At 40.6% G+C, this 16832-nt stretch overlaps 1 protein-coding gene across 4 annotated transcripts in view; it reads left to right on the top strand.

Annotated features, from left to right (window-relative positions):
- Positions 1–814: 814 nt before the first annotated feature.
- The window catches only part of oc90 (otoconin 90), a 41089-nt gene continuing 25071 nt past the window's right edge, over positions 815–16832 (top strand). For 3 of the 4 annotated variants that reach the window (XM_031904194.1, XM_031904193.1, XM_031904191.1), the window contains exons 1-6: positions 815–995; positions 2487–2564; positions 9195–9269; positions 9870–9926; positions 14533–14707; positions 16198–16310. In XM_031904194.1, coding sequence (XP_031760054.1) covers positions 2519–2564; positions 9195–9269; positions 9870–9926; positions 14533–14707; positions 16198–16310 — 466 coding nt within the window. In that variant the 5' untranslated portion in view covers positions 815–995; positions 2487–2518. The remainder of the gene's footprint in view (positions 996–2486; positions 2565–9194; positions 9270–9869; positions 9927–14532; positions 14708–16197; positions 16311–16832) is intronic. The other variant, XM_031904192.1, reaches the window with a different exon arrangement.

Below are 16832 nucleotides of genomic sequence, written 5' to 3'. Positions count from 1 at the left end.
ATTGATTAAGGGGGTGAATTATCAACGCTCGGATTCATATTTTTCCCACAATTTGAGTTTTCTTGCGCTAAAACTGCCAATATTTGTATAATGATAAAAAAAAACTGTCCGATATTTATTAGGTGCAATAAACCCAAAAACTCAAATGTAAATTTCGGCATCTAAAAGCTTATGTGTTTATGCGACAGCCAATGGGAGTTGCCCTAGGCAAAGTCAATGCCATATTTTCAATGAAAGATTTTCCATTTTTTTTTACGTTTGTAAACTCCCCCATTCAAGTTTTTTTTATTCATATGAGTTATCCGTATTAATTAATAAGCAACCATTCGAGTTTCTTTGTAAATGCGTGTTTATTCCAATTGGAAATAAACTACCCAACTCAAAAACATCATCAATATATCATCGTCAGCTGAAACTGACTTATTCTAATCCTCTAGAAAATGTAAACATTTCATAATTATCCATTATTAAAGAGAATGATATGAGAAGAACACTATATACCCCTATGGTTTCATATGGAACCTGGTCTTTTAATTCACTTTTAGACTATTTTAGATCAACTATGTATTAAACAAAAAAACCCGAGTCCCCGGCTGAGTCAGCATTGCTCTTATATCAGTCATCATTGGGGGCCACCGCATCAGTTCATTAGCCCTACTGACACATTAATGCATTGTTCACATTGAGCTCCTGGGGTAGGCCCGGAACAATAGGGCAATTGTTGTTTAATTAGTAGCTAAGTACTAAGTCAAGCAGCGATGCAATGAGTGCTTTGCACAAAAGAGCCCTTTAATATGGATGCACTAGATATATTATTAAGAGCATATTGACCTTCAGGTATCCTGTGAAAGGATTATTTCATGAATGTTGAACTGAGTTAAAAGGGAAGATCACATGGGTATGATACACATCAAAGTTGCTATAAATCAGTACCTTCTTTGCTTTTTTTAAGTCATTTGCCCTGCACCCTACTGCTTTCCAGTAATATATCCAAGGTAAGACGTTTCTCCTTTTCTTCTGCCGTTTTGCTTTTTGTGCTTGAGGTTTCCAGAAAAAGGGATAATGTTTAATTTAACTCAGCCGTAAGGGGCATAGGAAGAGAGAAAGGGAGATTTCTGGAGGCAAGGGTGGGTGGCTAGAAGATGGATAGGGGCACAGGGGTAGGAGAAAAGATGATTTATATGAATTATTTCCAAGCCAGAGTCAACGTCTGAATTGGGTTCGTTTGTAGCTATGGAAGATGAATGTATTTAATTTATTAGCCGGGTTATAGTCACCTTTGTTCAGTGATTATTCTACTTATCCAAGAGGGAAAGCTTATTTATCGGTGTTTATTGGTGTGATTGGGAGCTATTAGATAAGAGGGACCATGACCAAATAGTGGCCATCAGTTGGGCTACTGTTCTAGCAAGTTTTGTTCCAAGGTACATTACAGTTCATAGCTATTTTTATATTAATTTATATTTATCTCTAAACGATTATCTGGTTGTTAGGGTCTCTCTTTTCCTAGCAACCGGACAGTGTTTGGAAAGACAAACTGCATAATGAATACGACATAGCAGAACATAAAATATTACATTTTGGTGACAATGGGATCTACTATTTCCAAATGTCTGAGGGAAATGTATTTAATTTATTAGCCAGGTCATAGACCTTTGTAATGTATGTTCAGTGATTATTCTACTTATCCAAGAGGGAAAGCTTATTTATCAGTGTTTATTGGTGTGACTGGGAGCTATTAGATAAGAGGGACCTTGACCAAATAGTGGCCATAAAAGTTGGGCTACTGTTCTAGCAAGTTTTGTTCCAAGGCACATTACAGTTCATAGCTATTTTTTCCCATTTTTATATTAATTTATATTTATCGCAAAACGATTATCTGGTTGTTAGGGTCTCTCTTTCCCTAGCAACCAGACAGTGTTTGGAAAGACAAACTGGATAATAAATAGGACATAGCAGAACATAAAATATTACATTTTGTTGACAATGGGATCTACTATTTCCAAATGTCTGAGGGAAATGTATTTAATTTATTAGCCGGGTCATAGTCACCTTTGTAATGTATGTTCAGTGATTATTCTACTTATCCAAGAGGGAAAGCTTATTTATCGGTGTTTATTGGTGTGACTGGGAGATAGTTTGTATTACACTCTGGCAAGGAATAATAATATCTCTTTAATGAATGTCTGCCTTTGCTGGCCTCAATTCCATGGATTATCATAGACAATGTGGCTTTATTATTATAAATGCTACATTACAAAATAGTATCACTGTTCTAATGAACGGTCAGAAGAATATCTGTTTGTTAAAGTCCCATATACATCAATGTATCCTGCTTAGTGTAGAGAATTAGTCCAGCCAAACCCTTCCTCTGTGCCCAGTAAATGATCCCATACACTGTGGCTATTGCATTAACGTTTACATTTTTGTGCACAAAATTCATTCTGTCCATGTCCTCTGCTATAATAAGTGACTTTATTTGTCAGGTAGAAATAGCTGTGCGCTGGGTGGATAAACAATGATTATTATACAGCTGTTGGGGCTGGTGATGATTTTGCACATTGGTAAGTTGAATCAATTCTACTCTTATTGCCTTTATAACGTAGAAGCGTAAGTTTACAGCACTGAATGTTTTATTTTAGCTTTTGTATGAATATACAGAAACGCATTTCATGCCGGTTGATCCAGGGTTTATTTCAAACTGATTTTCAGCTTTGCCCTTGGGTTTGCACAGGATTTGTCAAAAATTCAAGATGTCTACATTTGCAATGGACAGTTTCAATGTATAAATTAAATGTATAGTCATGAAAGGGGCAACTTGTGTTAAATTAAACGCCATTAGTATGCCCCAGACCACTGGCTCCCAATATGTGGGGCTGGACCCCAAAGGGGGACCAGATCAGTGCTTGGGGGCTAAATATGAAAGACTTGGTGAGATTTGATGAGAATGTGTATTTATTATACAAGATAGTCCAGTTTGGGGGTCTGTTAGGTTGTGGCTACTGCTCTAGATATGAGATATGGCTCATATATCAATATATTCATATATAAACTTGGTATTAGATAAGACATTGACCAAATAGTGGCCATCAAAGTTGGGCTACTGTTCTAGCAAGTTATGTTCCAAGGCACATTACAGTTCATAGTTATTTTTTCCCATTTTTATATTAATTCATATATATCTCTTAGCTATTATCTGGTTGTTAGGGTCTCGCTTTCCCTAGCAACCTGTGTTTGAAAAGACAAACTGGACAATGAATAGGACATAGCAGAACATAAAATACTACATTTTGGTGATATGGGATCTACTATTTCCGAATGTCCGGCGTGTCAGTTTTTGCTCTAATTCAAAGCACAGGCAATAACATGGATATATGCTGGGCTAGTTATTCTGTACAAGGCTATATCTTGATTTTAGGAGCAGCTGATTGGACGAGACTGTGGAAAGGCTTATTTAAACAATATACTGCTGGGATTGATATTGCTCATATACAAATAATGGATTTAATAATCATATATTCCATATTGGCAATAACAATAACAAATGGAGTCTCTCAGTCCATCTGCATTCCATTTGGGCAGAACCAAAACTTCTAAATTATTTGTGAATATCAGGGGTTAATATCATACCAACAGTTCGTTTTAGACTTAATTTCCCGATTGTGGGATTTCAAGTTAGACCTTGGCGCTACTATAAGGGGCACATTTACTAATCCACGAATCCGAATCCAGAATGGGAAAAAAATCGTATTGGAAACGAAAATTTTGCGACTTTTTCATGGCTGTCGCGTTTTTTTCGGATTTTGCGCAGTTTTTTCGTCGTCGTCATGACTTTATCGTATTTTGCGCAACTTTTTCATCGCCGTCACGATTTTTTCGTATTGAGCAATTGTAAACGGCGCAATAACCAATCCGATTTTTTCACGACGGCGCCGAAAAAGTAGTGAAAAATATACGATAAAGTCATACCAGCGACGAAAAAGTCGTGGGACATGCGAAAAAGTCACGACGGCGACAAAGAAGTCGCAAAAATAACGATCATTACGAAAAAAACGTGTTCGGACGCTTTCGGTCCGTTCGTGGATTAGTAAATCTGCCCCTTAGTGTCGGTAATAAAATCCCTACGTGCAGTGGGTCAATTGGATTTGGAAATATCTATGGGGATACTTTACTTTCCCAATATTCCCGTGTCTGGTTTGGTTTCAGAAAAACTCATGGGGGGGCAGAAACAGTGACCTGGCTCTTTGCAAACCTGAGATCGGAGCCATCGGAAGACAAGTGTCCTTTCATGTTTGTGTCTGTCTCTTATTGGATACATGTAATAAGATTCCTATTTCCTTCCTTTGTCTGCTAGAACATCCCATTCTCTCTATCAGCCAGACGTCGCTAATGCATGGCTGCCATTAGATAGGAATCTTTCTCCTTCTCTCCCCCTTTCATTTGCCTTAAGAAAAGAATCCCCAGCCTGCTGAAAGGTTGGTCGCGGCTGACAATGGAGAGTTGAGGGTTGTAGTTTCTTATCTCAAAGAGTGTGTTGGGACCGAGGCATCATTAAGATGGGTATCAGAGGACACTATTGCAGTATTTGTAGCTGCTTATCTTTTCTAGGGGGAAAAAAATTACTAACGTGGGCAAATCTTCCTCCGGTTGTCGAGAGAATAGTATTTATTGTACAGAGGTTCTCATGAAAGTGCATGAGTAGCATCCAATGGGATTGTATGATGGTGTATATATACTGTATATATATTAGCATGTATAACACTCATGGGACTATGATATAATGTAAAGCAGGGATCCCCAACCAGTGATTCAGGGCAACATGTTGCTCCCCAACCCCTTGGATGTTGCTCTCTGTGCCCCCAAACCAGGGAGTTATTTTTGAATTCCTGACTTGGGGGCAAGTTTTGGTTGAATAAAAACAAGATTTCCTACCAAATAAAGCCCCTGTAAGCTGATAGGGTGCATAGAGGCTGCCTAATAGCCAATCACAGCCCTTATTTGGCTCCTCCATTAACTTTTATGGTGCTTGTGTTGCTTTTTACATTTGACTGTGGCTCCCGAGTAAGAAAGGTTGGGGATCCCTGATGTAGAGAATAATATTCTGAGACAATTTACAACTGGTTTTCATTTTTGTTATTTGTAGTTTTTTAATTATTTTAGTTTTTGTTCTGTGGCTCTTCGGCTTGGAGTTTGAGCATTTATTTGGTTGCTAGGGTCCAAATTACTTTAGTAACCAGGGAGTGGTTTGAATGAGAGACTGGTATATGAATAGGAGAGGGCCTGAATAGAAAAATAAGTAATATATAGTATCTAAATCACTAAATCTGTGATTTAGTAGGAACATACAGCCAATGTTACGTCTTGGTCCCAATTGGCTCTATAAGTTCGTACTAAATATACATTTGTTTTTTTACTAAAATTCCCATTGTTGCTGGTCCTTTTGTGAACTATATATATATAAATGTGTGGGTTTATGATTAGTTTGGCCAAACTCTGGTACAATGTGACCAAAGAAGACCAGACAAAATTGCAAAGCAAGCAAAGCTTGGGTTGGGTCTTCAGTCGGTCTTCGTTGGGTCTTCAGTCGGCCATGAACTAACTGAGCCAGAAGTCTTTTGTCACGTGTGCAACTTGTCTGTCTATGTATGTGGCCATTCTACAAAAATATGTTGGTTCCAAAGCTATCAGTGAACTTTGCCTTTGCATGGCAGATGAGTGAACCACTTTGTGTGAAGCACTTGAGAACCAATTTGTTGGTCACCATGTTGGTCGTGTCCATGACATGTTTTCTGACATTTCTACACCTTGTTCTTTGCACGTTTGCTTTTACACGTATGAGTGGTTTGCTTCTATGTGTGACCAGTAGGGGAGCTGTTTAGCTATGGAGAATACAATGGCTAAGGCCATAGAACCATAAAACAGAGTTGTGTGAAAGAAATTGGAAGAGAATGAGTGATCAGAGGCTGCAGAAATTCCACCTTCATAATCACTTTCTATTTACGGTGAAGTTACTGTATAACAGATAAATAAATTGAATCACTCGTTATACTTAGAATAACACTCTCTACTCTGTATTTAAAATGAAATATGCATACTGGGTATCAGGCCTGGCAATGTGACTGAGCGTGTTATTCAGATGTGTGCAACCTTTGAACAAGAAGAGCCGGAGGTCTCAAAACTGATCATCCAATTGTTATGGTGTATAATATGTGCTTTATAAATATTTCTCCCCCTAAGACTCCCATGTGATGATGGGTACCAAGCTGAATAACCTCAACCACCTAATCCTTAATGTGTCCTGCAGTACAGGTATCGGACCCCTTATCCGGAAACCCATTATCCAGAAAGTTCCGAATTACAGAAAAGCCGTCTCCCATAGACTCCATTTTAATCAAATAATTCACATTTTTAAAGATGATTCCATTTTCTCTATAATAATAAAACAGTACCTGTACTTGATCCCAACTAAGATATAATTACCCCTTATTGGGGCAGAACAGCCCTATTGGGTTTATTTCATGGTTAAATGATTCCCTTTTCTCTGTAATAATAAAACAGTACCTGTACTTGATCCCAACTAAGATATAATTACCCCTTATTGGGGCAGAACAGCCCTATTGGGTTTATTTAATGGTTAAATGATTCCCTTTTCTCTGTAATAATAAAACAGTACCTGTACTTGATCCCAACTAAGATATAATTACCCCTTATTGGGGGCAGAACAGCCCTATTGGGTTTATTTCATGGTTAAATGATTCCCTTTTCTCTGTAATAATAAAACAGTACCTGTACTTGATCCCAACTAAGATATAATTACCCCTTATTGGGGCAAAACAGCCCTATTGGGTTTATTTAATGGTTAAATGATTCCCTTTTCTCTGTAATAATAAAACAGTACCTGTACTTGATCCCAACTAAGATATAATTACCCCTTATTGGGGCAGAACAGCCCTATTGGGTTTATTTAATGGTTAAATGATTCCCTTTTCTCTGTAATAATAAAACAGTACCTGTACTTGATACCAACTAAGATATAATTACCCCTTATTGGGGGCAGAACAGCCCTATTGGGTTTATTTAATGGTTAAATGATTCCCTTTTCTCTGTAATAATAAAACAGTACCTGTACTTGATCCCAACTAAGATATAATTACCCCTTATTGGAGCCAAAACAATCCTATTGGGTTTAATTACTGTTTAAATAATTTTATTAGCTGACTTAAGGTAGGAGATCCGAATTATGGAAAGACCCCTGATCCGGAAAACCCCAGGTCCCAAGCATTGTGGATAACGGTCCCCTACCTGTACATAGAAAGAGAGTGAATAAGAAAATCTTATGCCCTCAACACTTCTGATCAGAAAACATTATACTTTATACTTTGCCCAATGTGTCCTTGGCACCCAATGTCCCCAAAGCTGAGCAATCAAAGGAGTACAGCTGCCCCCTTACTGGCCATTCCATTGAAGGGTAATGTCCCACAGGGAGATTAGTCTCCCCTGATAAATCTCTGCTACGGCGGGCAATCTAAGCCTTTCCACTAGCAATAAAGGGAATCACCGGTGGAAAGGCCTACGCATTCCAAAGTCGTGCAAAGTTTCCTCCAAAGCGATGCATAGGCCTTTCCACCGGTGATTCCCTTCATCGCCAGTGGAAAGGATTTTCGCGGTAACAGAGACTTATTGTGGGACACTTATCTCCCTGTGGGACATTACCCATTGTCTTCTAATCATTCTGAGGCTTTGGGTAAGGGTGGATAGCAATAAATACGGGATTTGTAACTGCAGGTTCTTTCTACTGAACCCCCATATCCAGAAGCCATTGGGGTGCCCTAGAAGCTTTAATGATACCATATGTTATCCTACTAGAAGCTCAGTTTGAGGGTCTGTTAGGTTGTGGCTACTGCTCTAGATATGAGATATGGCTCATATATAAATATTTCCATACTGTATATCTGTAAACTTGGTATTAGATAAGAGGGACCCTAACCAAAAGTTGGGCATCAAAAGAGTTGGCTTAAACAACTACTGTTCTAGCTCTAAACTATTATCTGGTTGTTAGGGTCTCACTTTTTCCTATCCCCGCCTTTATATATGTATATATTACATTATGTGTACACACACACAAAAGGGATAACAAGGGATTTGATAGTTGCGTAATGGCCGTCCTGTGACATTTAGTACTGAGATTATTAGAAATCTTGGCAAAGGATCATTGGGGAGATTAATGGCACGGTTCTTGGTGCTGAAAGGATTACATAGACTGGGTGAGATTCCGCCCCAGAGAAAGCTCAGATAAAATGGACGTTTGTGCTGTCCGTGGTGCTGGATAATCCCGTATCCCTCCTACTGGCTGGGTACAATCATACAGAAACATTGTAGAATATCTCATTTTATCCAGGGCATCACATGATCACTATACTCCAATGGATATATTTTATTCCTGGGTTAAACTGTATCTACTAGCAAGGGGTCCCCTTAAAAAAGGTACCCAAAAATACCCATGAGGTGGGACCCTCCACTGTCTTTTGTTTTTTTTGTCAACAAATTCTGTCCTAGTGCAGTAACCAATCAGCATTCGGCTTTTATAGCCCTGGCGCGGTTAGAATAATGAGAGCAACTATGATTGTTGTTATGGGGTACTGTTTATTATATAAATAGTGATTATTATAGATACAGTATTTTTACAACTGTTGGATATACATTATATTATACATTTTATATTTCTACAGGGAGGAGCAGAGAGGGTATTTGCCCTAGGCCTACAGTATCCTAGGGGGGGAAGAGATAGTAACCACTGAAGGCTGTAGGGGTGGGGGCTAAGTTCAGCAATGGCTAAAGGGCTACAGGTTGGACATTTCTCATTTCTGCAATTTTTCTACAGATAAGGGCCCTGCCCATCTTGTTCTGTTAAGGCCGTGTTTTCTCTAACCCTAACCCTAGCTTTGGGATATTAGTGCACACTAATGCAGTAATATGATCACTGAAGGCCAACGCCTCGGCACAACTTTACTGGAGGCTTTAGTTGGCCTTTAATTCAGTTTGCAGAATGACTTTGTGAGACATTTGTTAAATTCCCCCATTGCACATTAGTAATAACCCCTAAAGGCTTAGGATTGTTGGCGAGCGTTAGTTCCACCACAGACCAATATTACATATATTTGCAATCCCTAATAACACATATGATTGCATTGTAGAGACCATAAGTGCTCAGGAATCCGGTGGATCCCCGGTGTTACCCGACCTTGCAGAAATACCCCTCCGGGAACTGAGTAAGTGCTGGTTATTGTTCCGTTTTCCTTTTCTATGGTCTAATTAGAAAGAGAAATGAGAGGGCTTGTTAAATCATTGGCTGCCAACAGGGTTGGGTTTAGCTATCTGGCACTACGTTTTGACTCTCTGGCTACTACAGGAAAGGCTTTTCTTTACTGAAGCTGGGGGGTCCAGGAAAATAGCTTTTTCTTATATAGAAATATCGCTGATACAGTCTATTGCTGCTACACAGGGATGCTAAATGATTATTATTGGTGGCCCCAAGAAAGGGGGTTCCTACCTGCATCATGAATTGTGACATCACTCATACATGCATCCTATCCACTTTTACACATCCTATCCACTTTCACGCATCCTATCCACTTTCACACATCCTATCCACTTTCACGCATACACAGAGTGCTCTATACGGTGGCTCACAAGGCTATGGGGCTGCTGAGCCGCTAACTACAGGGCAGGTTCAGAGGGCTGTATCAGGCTGGGAATTCCACACAACTAAATCTTGGAACATGAATACAAAAATTAGATGAAAATGTAGAAGATGTAATTCCTGCTCATGTTCACTAACACCATTGTATGGCCTCTCCCCTCTGTTTCAGACAACTTCACATTCAATGGAGTCTTTAAAAACATAGAAAGTGTGACGGCATTCCTGGGTAAGTACCAATGTGCCAGCAGTTACTCCACTTAACTTTCCCATGACCGGTTGGAAGGTACAGTGCAATGATAATTAATAAGCCATCATGTCCAAGCCAATGGGCAACCCTAAGCTCTGCTCATATTTAATAGGCTGGCACCTACTGTAATGTCTAATATGTTGGGAGGAGGGTTTATGGGCACTTTGGTCATGCAGGTATCGGACCCCTTATCCGGAAACCCATTATTCAGAAAGCTCCAAATTACGGAAAGCCTGTCTCCAATAGACTCCATTTTAATCAAATAATTCACATTTTTAAAAATGATTTCATTTTTCTCTTTAATAACTAAGATCTAAGCTAATCCTTATTAGAGCCAAAACAATACTATTGGGTTTAAATACTGTTTAAATAATTTTCTTAGTAGACTTAAGGTAGGAGATCCGAATTACGGAAAGACCCCTTATCCGGAAAACCCCAGGTCACGAGCATTCTGGATAATGGGTCCTATACCTGTAGCAGATAATCCTATAGAATGCAGAGACCTTCAAGCAGAGGCATGAATACAGTGCTGCCTGCATCCAGCAATGCTCTATACATGGCGGCAAATGCGAGAGACACATAGGGACCTATTTATTATGCTGTGTAAAATGAAATTTTATTAAATTTTACGCCGTTATTTTACTTAAAAATGTGTAAAAAAAATTACACCGCTTTTACACTGCTTTTTACATGCCAAAGCCTGCAGATGTGGTGAGTTTTGTCTCCATTTCTTACACAGCATAAAAAATTCTGCCCCATAGGGTTGCCACCACGACGTATTATATTAGCCTAGCTGGTAAAGCTCCTTCCAGGGCCAGTATTACAAATTTACAAGCAATATAGGTGCCGGCAAATATGTAATGCCCTTAAGATAAGCCCCTGGGCCTGGCCTTGATATGCCCCAAATCCACCCCAAACATTTTTTTTTTTCTCAATCGCTCAACATCCTTCCCTTTGGCCATTGTGTGTCATAGCCCTGACCCCTTTGCATCATAATCCCGCCCCTTTCACACCACTGCCCTCTTTTGTTCCCAACCCCCACACACCAAGTTGTCAAGGAAATGTTCTTGAACTGAAACACACAGTGAAAGGGCCAATTCACATTCCATGGTACTATGAGGCCCACAGTTGGCGGTACATGGTTGCCCAGAATAACTAAAGGTGCCCATACACGTAGAGGTCCGCTCGCCTGGCGAGGTCGCCAAGTGAGTGGATCTTCTCCCGATATCCCCACCTATGGGTGGGCAATATCGGGGGAATTTAGGCTAATTCGGTCGTTTGGCCCTAGGGCCTGGGGCCGAATTATAACGACTGGAATAGGCGCAGTCAGTTCGGGGACCGCATCAACGAGCCGATGTGGTCCCCGATATGACTGAATTTTTTAACATGCCCAATCGATATCTGGCCGATTTCAGGCCAGATATCGGTCAGGCAGGCCAGTCGTTGTTTCCCCTACATGGGCCGATAAGCTGCTGAATCAGTCCAAGGGACCGATATCGGCAGCTACAATCGGGCCGTGTATGGGGACCTTAAGCCTGTGGATGATCTGCAGGGATGTGAAAAGCTGTTAAAAAAGGGCTATGGGGACTTGGGGTTCCAGGTATGAAGAAGTATGACCAATAACTAATGTTACCATTGACTTATTCTAGTTAAAGGGTCACTTTAGCTTTGTCTAATGGATCTCAAGATCTTCTTCTGTCATCTATGAAGATCTACCAACATAGGGATTCCTTCATACTAAGCACAATTCAGCAGGAACAATCCCAATAAGTAGAGGCAATAAGTACACAATAGGTCATAATAATACCAAAGTATGCCATATTTAATATGACCGGTACTCTGGAATTGTCCTTAGCATCTTACCAAAAGTATAGTGTGGCTATTATGGATTCCAAGCCATCAGCCATCATTCTAATATGCCATAATGGGCCCCGGCGATATGAACCATTATGATACATTTGTTTTCCTCCAAGGTGACCTTAAACTAAGCGTCAGAACAGATATTGTATCTTCTTAATTGCCTAACAGTGAGGATGAGCTCCCCGGCCGCAATCTGACAATGGAATGTTCCGCCCAATCTAATTAAACAATAAAGTGTGTCTCAGAGCTTAGCGACTCGCCCTATTAATATGATTTTCCCTTCAGTTAAAATGCTATAAAGTAATATCTGCCTAATATACCATGGGATGCAAGTTGCATCAGAAGAGCCAGATCTCTTGCATTTGGTACTTAGAGGTAATTAGAGAGGAGCTGAGGTGATTAACGTAGCACAATATTGGCACAGAGCAGAGAATTAGAGTTGCGGGGCCCGAGTTTCTAGCTATGCGGGAAGGCTGGGGCCCCATCAGAGGGGGGAGGGATTCACAAATGCAAGAATGCTGAATCTGTATCTCTCCAGGTGTTTTTGCATAAAAACTCCCAGAATCCCCTGGTACCCTTCCAAGTTCCATACAGGTCATGCTTTAATGATTAGATTTATCAAAGTCAAGCCGATCAACAATGCACCTTCCCATAGATGGTCTGTGATTTTTGAGTTTGGGGAGGCTAATAAAGATGACATTTTCTACATGGATTCCCTCCAAGCATTTCAGTGCCAATTCCATGTATAATACCCCAGAACACATGGCTGGATAAATACAGTGCCAGTTTTATGTATAATACCCCAGAACACATAGTGGTATAAATACAGTGTCAGTTCCATGTATAATTCCCCAGAACACACAGCAGGATAAATACAGTGCCAATTCCATGTATAATACCCCAGAACCCACAGCGGGATAAATACAGTGCCAATTCCAAGTATAATACCCCAGAACCCACAGCGGGATAAATACAGTGCCAATTCCATGTATAATACCCCAGAACACACAGAAGGATAAATACAGTGTCAGTTCCATGTATAATACCCCAGAACCCACAGCAGGATAAATACAGTGCCAATTCCATGTATAATACCCCAGAACCCACAGCGGGATAAATACAGTGCCAATTCCATGTATAATACCCCATAACACACAGCAGGATAAATACAGTGCCAATTCCATGTATAATACCCCAGAACCCACAGCAGGATAAATACAGTGCCAATTCCATGTATAATACCCCAGAACCCACAGCAGGATAAATACAGTGCCAATTCCATGTATAATACCCCAGAACACACAGAAGGATAAATACAGTGCCAATTCCATGTATAATACCCCAGAACCCACAGCAGGATAAATACAGTGCCAATTCCATGTATAATACCCCAGAACCCACAGCAGGATAAATACAGTGCCAATTCCATGTATAATACCCCAGAACCCACAGCAGGATAAATACAGTGCCAATTCCATGTATAAAACCCAGAACACACAGAAGGATAAATACAGCGCCAATTCCATGTATAATTCCCCAGAACACACAGCAGGATAAATACAGTGCCAATTCCATGTATAAAACCCAGAACACACAGCAGGATAAATACAGTGCCAATTCCATGTATAAAACCCAGAACACAGAGAAGGATAAATACAGCGCCAATGCCATGTATAAAACCCCAGAACACACAGAAGGATAAATACAGTGGCAATTCCATGTATAAAACCCAGAACACACAGAAGGATAAATACAGTGCCAATTCCATGTATAAAACCCCAGAACACATAGTGGTATAGATACAGTGCCAATTCCATGTAAAATACCCCAGAACACATGGCAGATAAATACAGTGCCAATGCCATGTATAATACCCCAGAACACATAGTGGTATAGATACAGTGCCAATTCCATGTAAAATACCCCAGAACACATGGCAGATAAATACAGTGCCAATGCCATGTATAATACCCCAGAACACATAGTGGTATAGATACAGTGCCATTTCCATGTATAATACCCCAGAACACATAGGGGTATAGATACAGTGTCAATTCCATGTATAATACCCCAGAACATATAGCAGTTTGCATGCAGTGGCGATTTCATGTAAAGTAACCCAGAACACATGGAAAGATAAATATAGTGGCCATTTCATCAAAGAGAACATGACAGGATACATACAGTGCCAATTCTATCTATATCACCCCCATAACACATGGCAGAATAAATACAGTGTTGATTTCTTGTATAATAAACACAGCACAAAACAGGATAAATACAGTGCCAAGTTCATGTATAAACATCCAGTTTGTTTTGTAGGAAGCTCCCTGCTGTTGGTTGGGAGAAGCTTAGCCTCTCCAGGCCATTGTTTTAATCCACCTTTGCAACTTCCATAACACATGCAAAACATAAATATAGAAAGAGAAATTCTATGGGCACACAGTAAGCTTATGCTGGACTGCCTTGGAGAAACAATTTGGCATAAAAAGGGGGACAAGGAGCCCCAAGCCATGGCAGAATTGCTGGTAAAGGCTTAGGAAACACTAACAAAATGGCATCTCGCAAGCATATAAGAAACAAGTTGAAGGAAACAGAGAAATATTGAGAAATGTTCTACGGATGCAGTTTGGGGCGTCCACATAGTAGATAAGAGAACACAAAGAATCTATATTTCCTTTTAGAACAGTTTGCTTTCCCTAATACACGTGTATTTTGCACACAGACTGCCTTGGATCCCAGTTTACTTGGCTACAGGTCATCTTTACCAATTTCCCCGCTTTGCTGAATTTTGTGAGCAAATTGAAATGCGTGACGGGCCTGTGTCCCAAAGACCTTGAGGATTACGGCTGCGCCTGCAGATACGAGATGGAAGGGCAGCCCATTGATGGAACGGACAGGTAGGCGTTAGATAGGATTCCTATTTATTTAGCTTTTCATGTGGGGAATTATCAGCCGGTAACAAATGCATTCATGTTTATACATAGACCAGCTTGGGTATAATATGTTCTGTTTGCGTAAGGGACACATCCGCCTGCTAATCTCATGATTCACTAATGGCTTCTTTCATTGTACATTAACATCATATTAAAAGGATAGAATAAACCCAAAATATTACTTTTTTTGCATATCTTCCTTATGTGAGAACATTTCTCAGCCGGGGTATTTTAACCCTGATGGGAACTGCCCATGTCACTATAGCTCAGGGGTCCCCGACCTACTCGGAAGCCACAGTCGAAAGTAAAAAGACTTAGGGAGCAACACAAGCACCATAAAAGTTCATGGGTGGTGCCAAATAAGGGCTGTGTAGTATCAGGCCCCAATAAGACGACCATCCCAACAACCTCTGATTAACTAAACACAAGTAGTCACTGAACTGGGTGGAGTCTCTGTAGATACAGTGACCCACTTTTCAATCAATGGACTTCTCTTATCCATCAGTTTTATATCCAGGCTCCAGTAAGAAGTCCTTACTCTCCTGCAGAGGAGCCAGTGCAATATACTTGGGTTGATTCTAGCTACCGATATCAGTCCCTTAGACCGATTCGGCAGCTTATTGGCACTAACAATGGGCCTGCCCGACCGACATACGGCCTGAAATCAGGGCCAAACGACCGGATTAGCCCAATATTGCCCACCTGTAGGTGAGGATTTCGGGCAAAGATCCACTTAGTGCATATGGCCACCTTTAGGTAAAAGAGGCATGTTCCTAGGGTGCAATCCAGTCTTTGGCCCACTACTCTCCACTGAGAAGTGCACTCTTGCCTTGAGCACTATTGCCCTCTGACCCCGCTCTTACATTAACTGGATGGTGTTTATTAAAGCGAATACTTACTGTATATACTCGAGTATAAGCCTAGTTTTTCAGCACCCAAAATGTCGGCTTATACTCGAGTCGGGTGCCATGGGTCCCTCCAGACTAGCACCCACTGTCCTTTGTGTGCAAATTAGGCCACCCGCAACCAGACCCTCCAGTGCCCTGGCCCGCTTCCGGTCGCAATACTTATTTCCCCTTACGTGTCTTTCGGGACCGGGTCTGCTGCCAGTTTGCCAATGTGCAATGAGCGTGGGGTAGTACTCATATTATTTTTGTTGACCCTCTTCTCCGCTTACAGAGCTAATTTACTGTTTTTCTTTTAAATAAATATTGAAAAACATATACCCCACTGATGCCTCAATTAATGTAATCTTATTGGTATTTATTTTGATTATTGAAACTTAGCAGTAGCTGCTGCATTTCCCACCCTAGGCTTATACTCGAGTCAATAAGTTTTTCCAGTTTTCTTAGATAAAATTAGGTACCTCGGCTTATATTCGGAACGGCTTATACTCGAGTATATACAGGTATACCATGGCTTTTATGAATAACTGACCCCTCTCCCCCCCCCAGTTGCTGTTACCAACACCGCAGATGCTACGAAGAAGCCACGGACATAGACTGCGTCTGGGACCCGGCCAAAATCACCGCTGATGTCAGTTGCCTCTCCAAGAACCTCACCTGCGGTACGGCGGTATTTCTATGTCCTAGAAACTCATTTTAATGCAAGTCCATGATTGAAAATCATCAGCGTGTTTGTGATGCCCCCACTGAGGACACTCGGTAGAAACCCCTGTGCGCTGATGCAGGAAAGAGGCCTTAATTGCATTTCATTATTTACAAGCAACAATCAGTCTCCGTTTCTGTAGAAAGGATGAAACGCGCTTCGCTCTCCTGCCTTATCCCCTGCTACACAGGCATATTCCGGAATGTTTCCGTCTAATGGAGTTTAAGACTTATCGGGCCACTCAATAAAGTACTCTGCTACTGTTTATTAAAGGGAAACTTCAGCCAAAATGAACAAATTGAATTAAATTAGCAGTTTAAAAACTTCAGGTACAGGCTGATTAGTTGTTAATTCAGATTCATATTACATGGGAAATGAGTGCATTCGGCAAGATCATCCCAGTAGCATCAGCTTCTCTGGCAGCTGTGACCTCACTTCCTGCTTATGTGCAGAGCAGTGACACACAAAAATGGCCTAACGA

The sequence above is a fragment of the Xenopus tropicalis genome, chromosome 6 (genome assembly GCF_000004195.4).
Source record: "Xenopus tropicalis strain Nigerian chromosome 6, UCB_Xtro_10.0, whole genome shotgun sequence".
In the NCBI taxonomy this organism is placed as follows: domain Eukaryota; kingdom Metazoa; phylum Chordata; class Amphibia; order Anura; family Pipidae; genus Xenopus; species Xenopus tropicalis.
The sequence above is the reverse complement of the archived record's forward strand: the minus strand, read 5'-3'. Positions and strand labels throughout refer to the sequence as shown.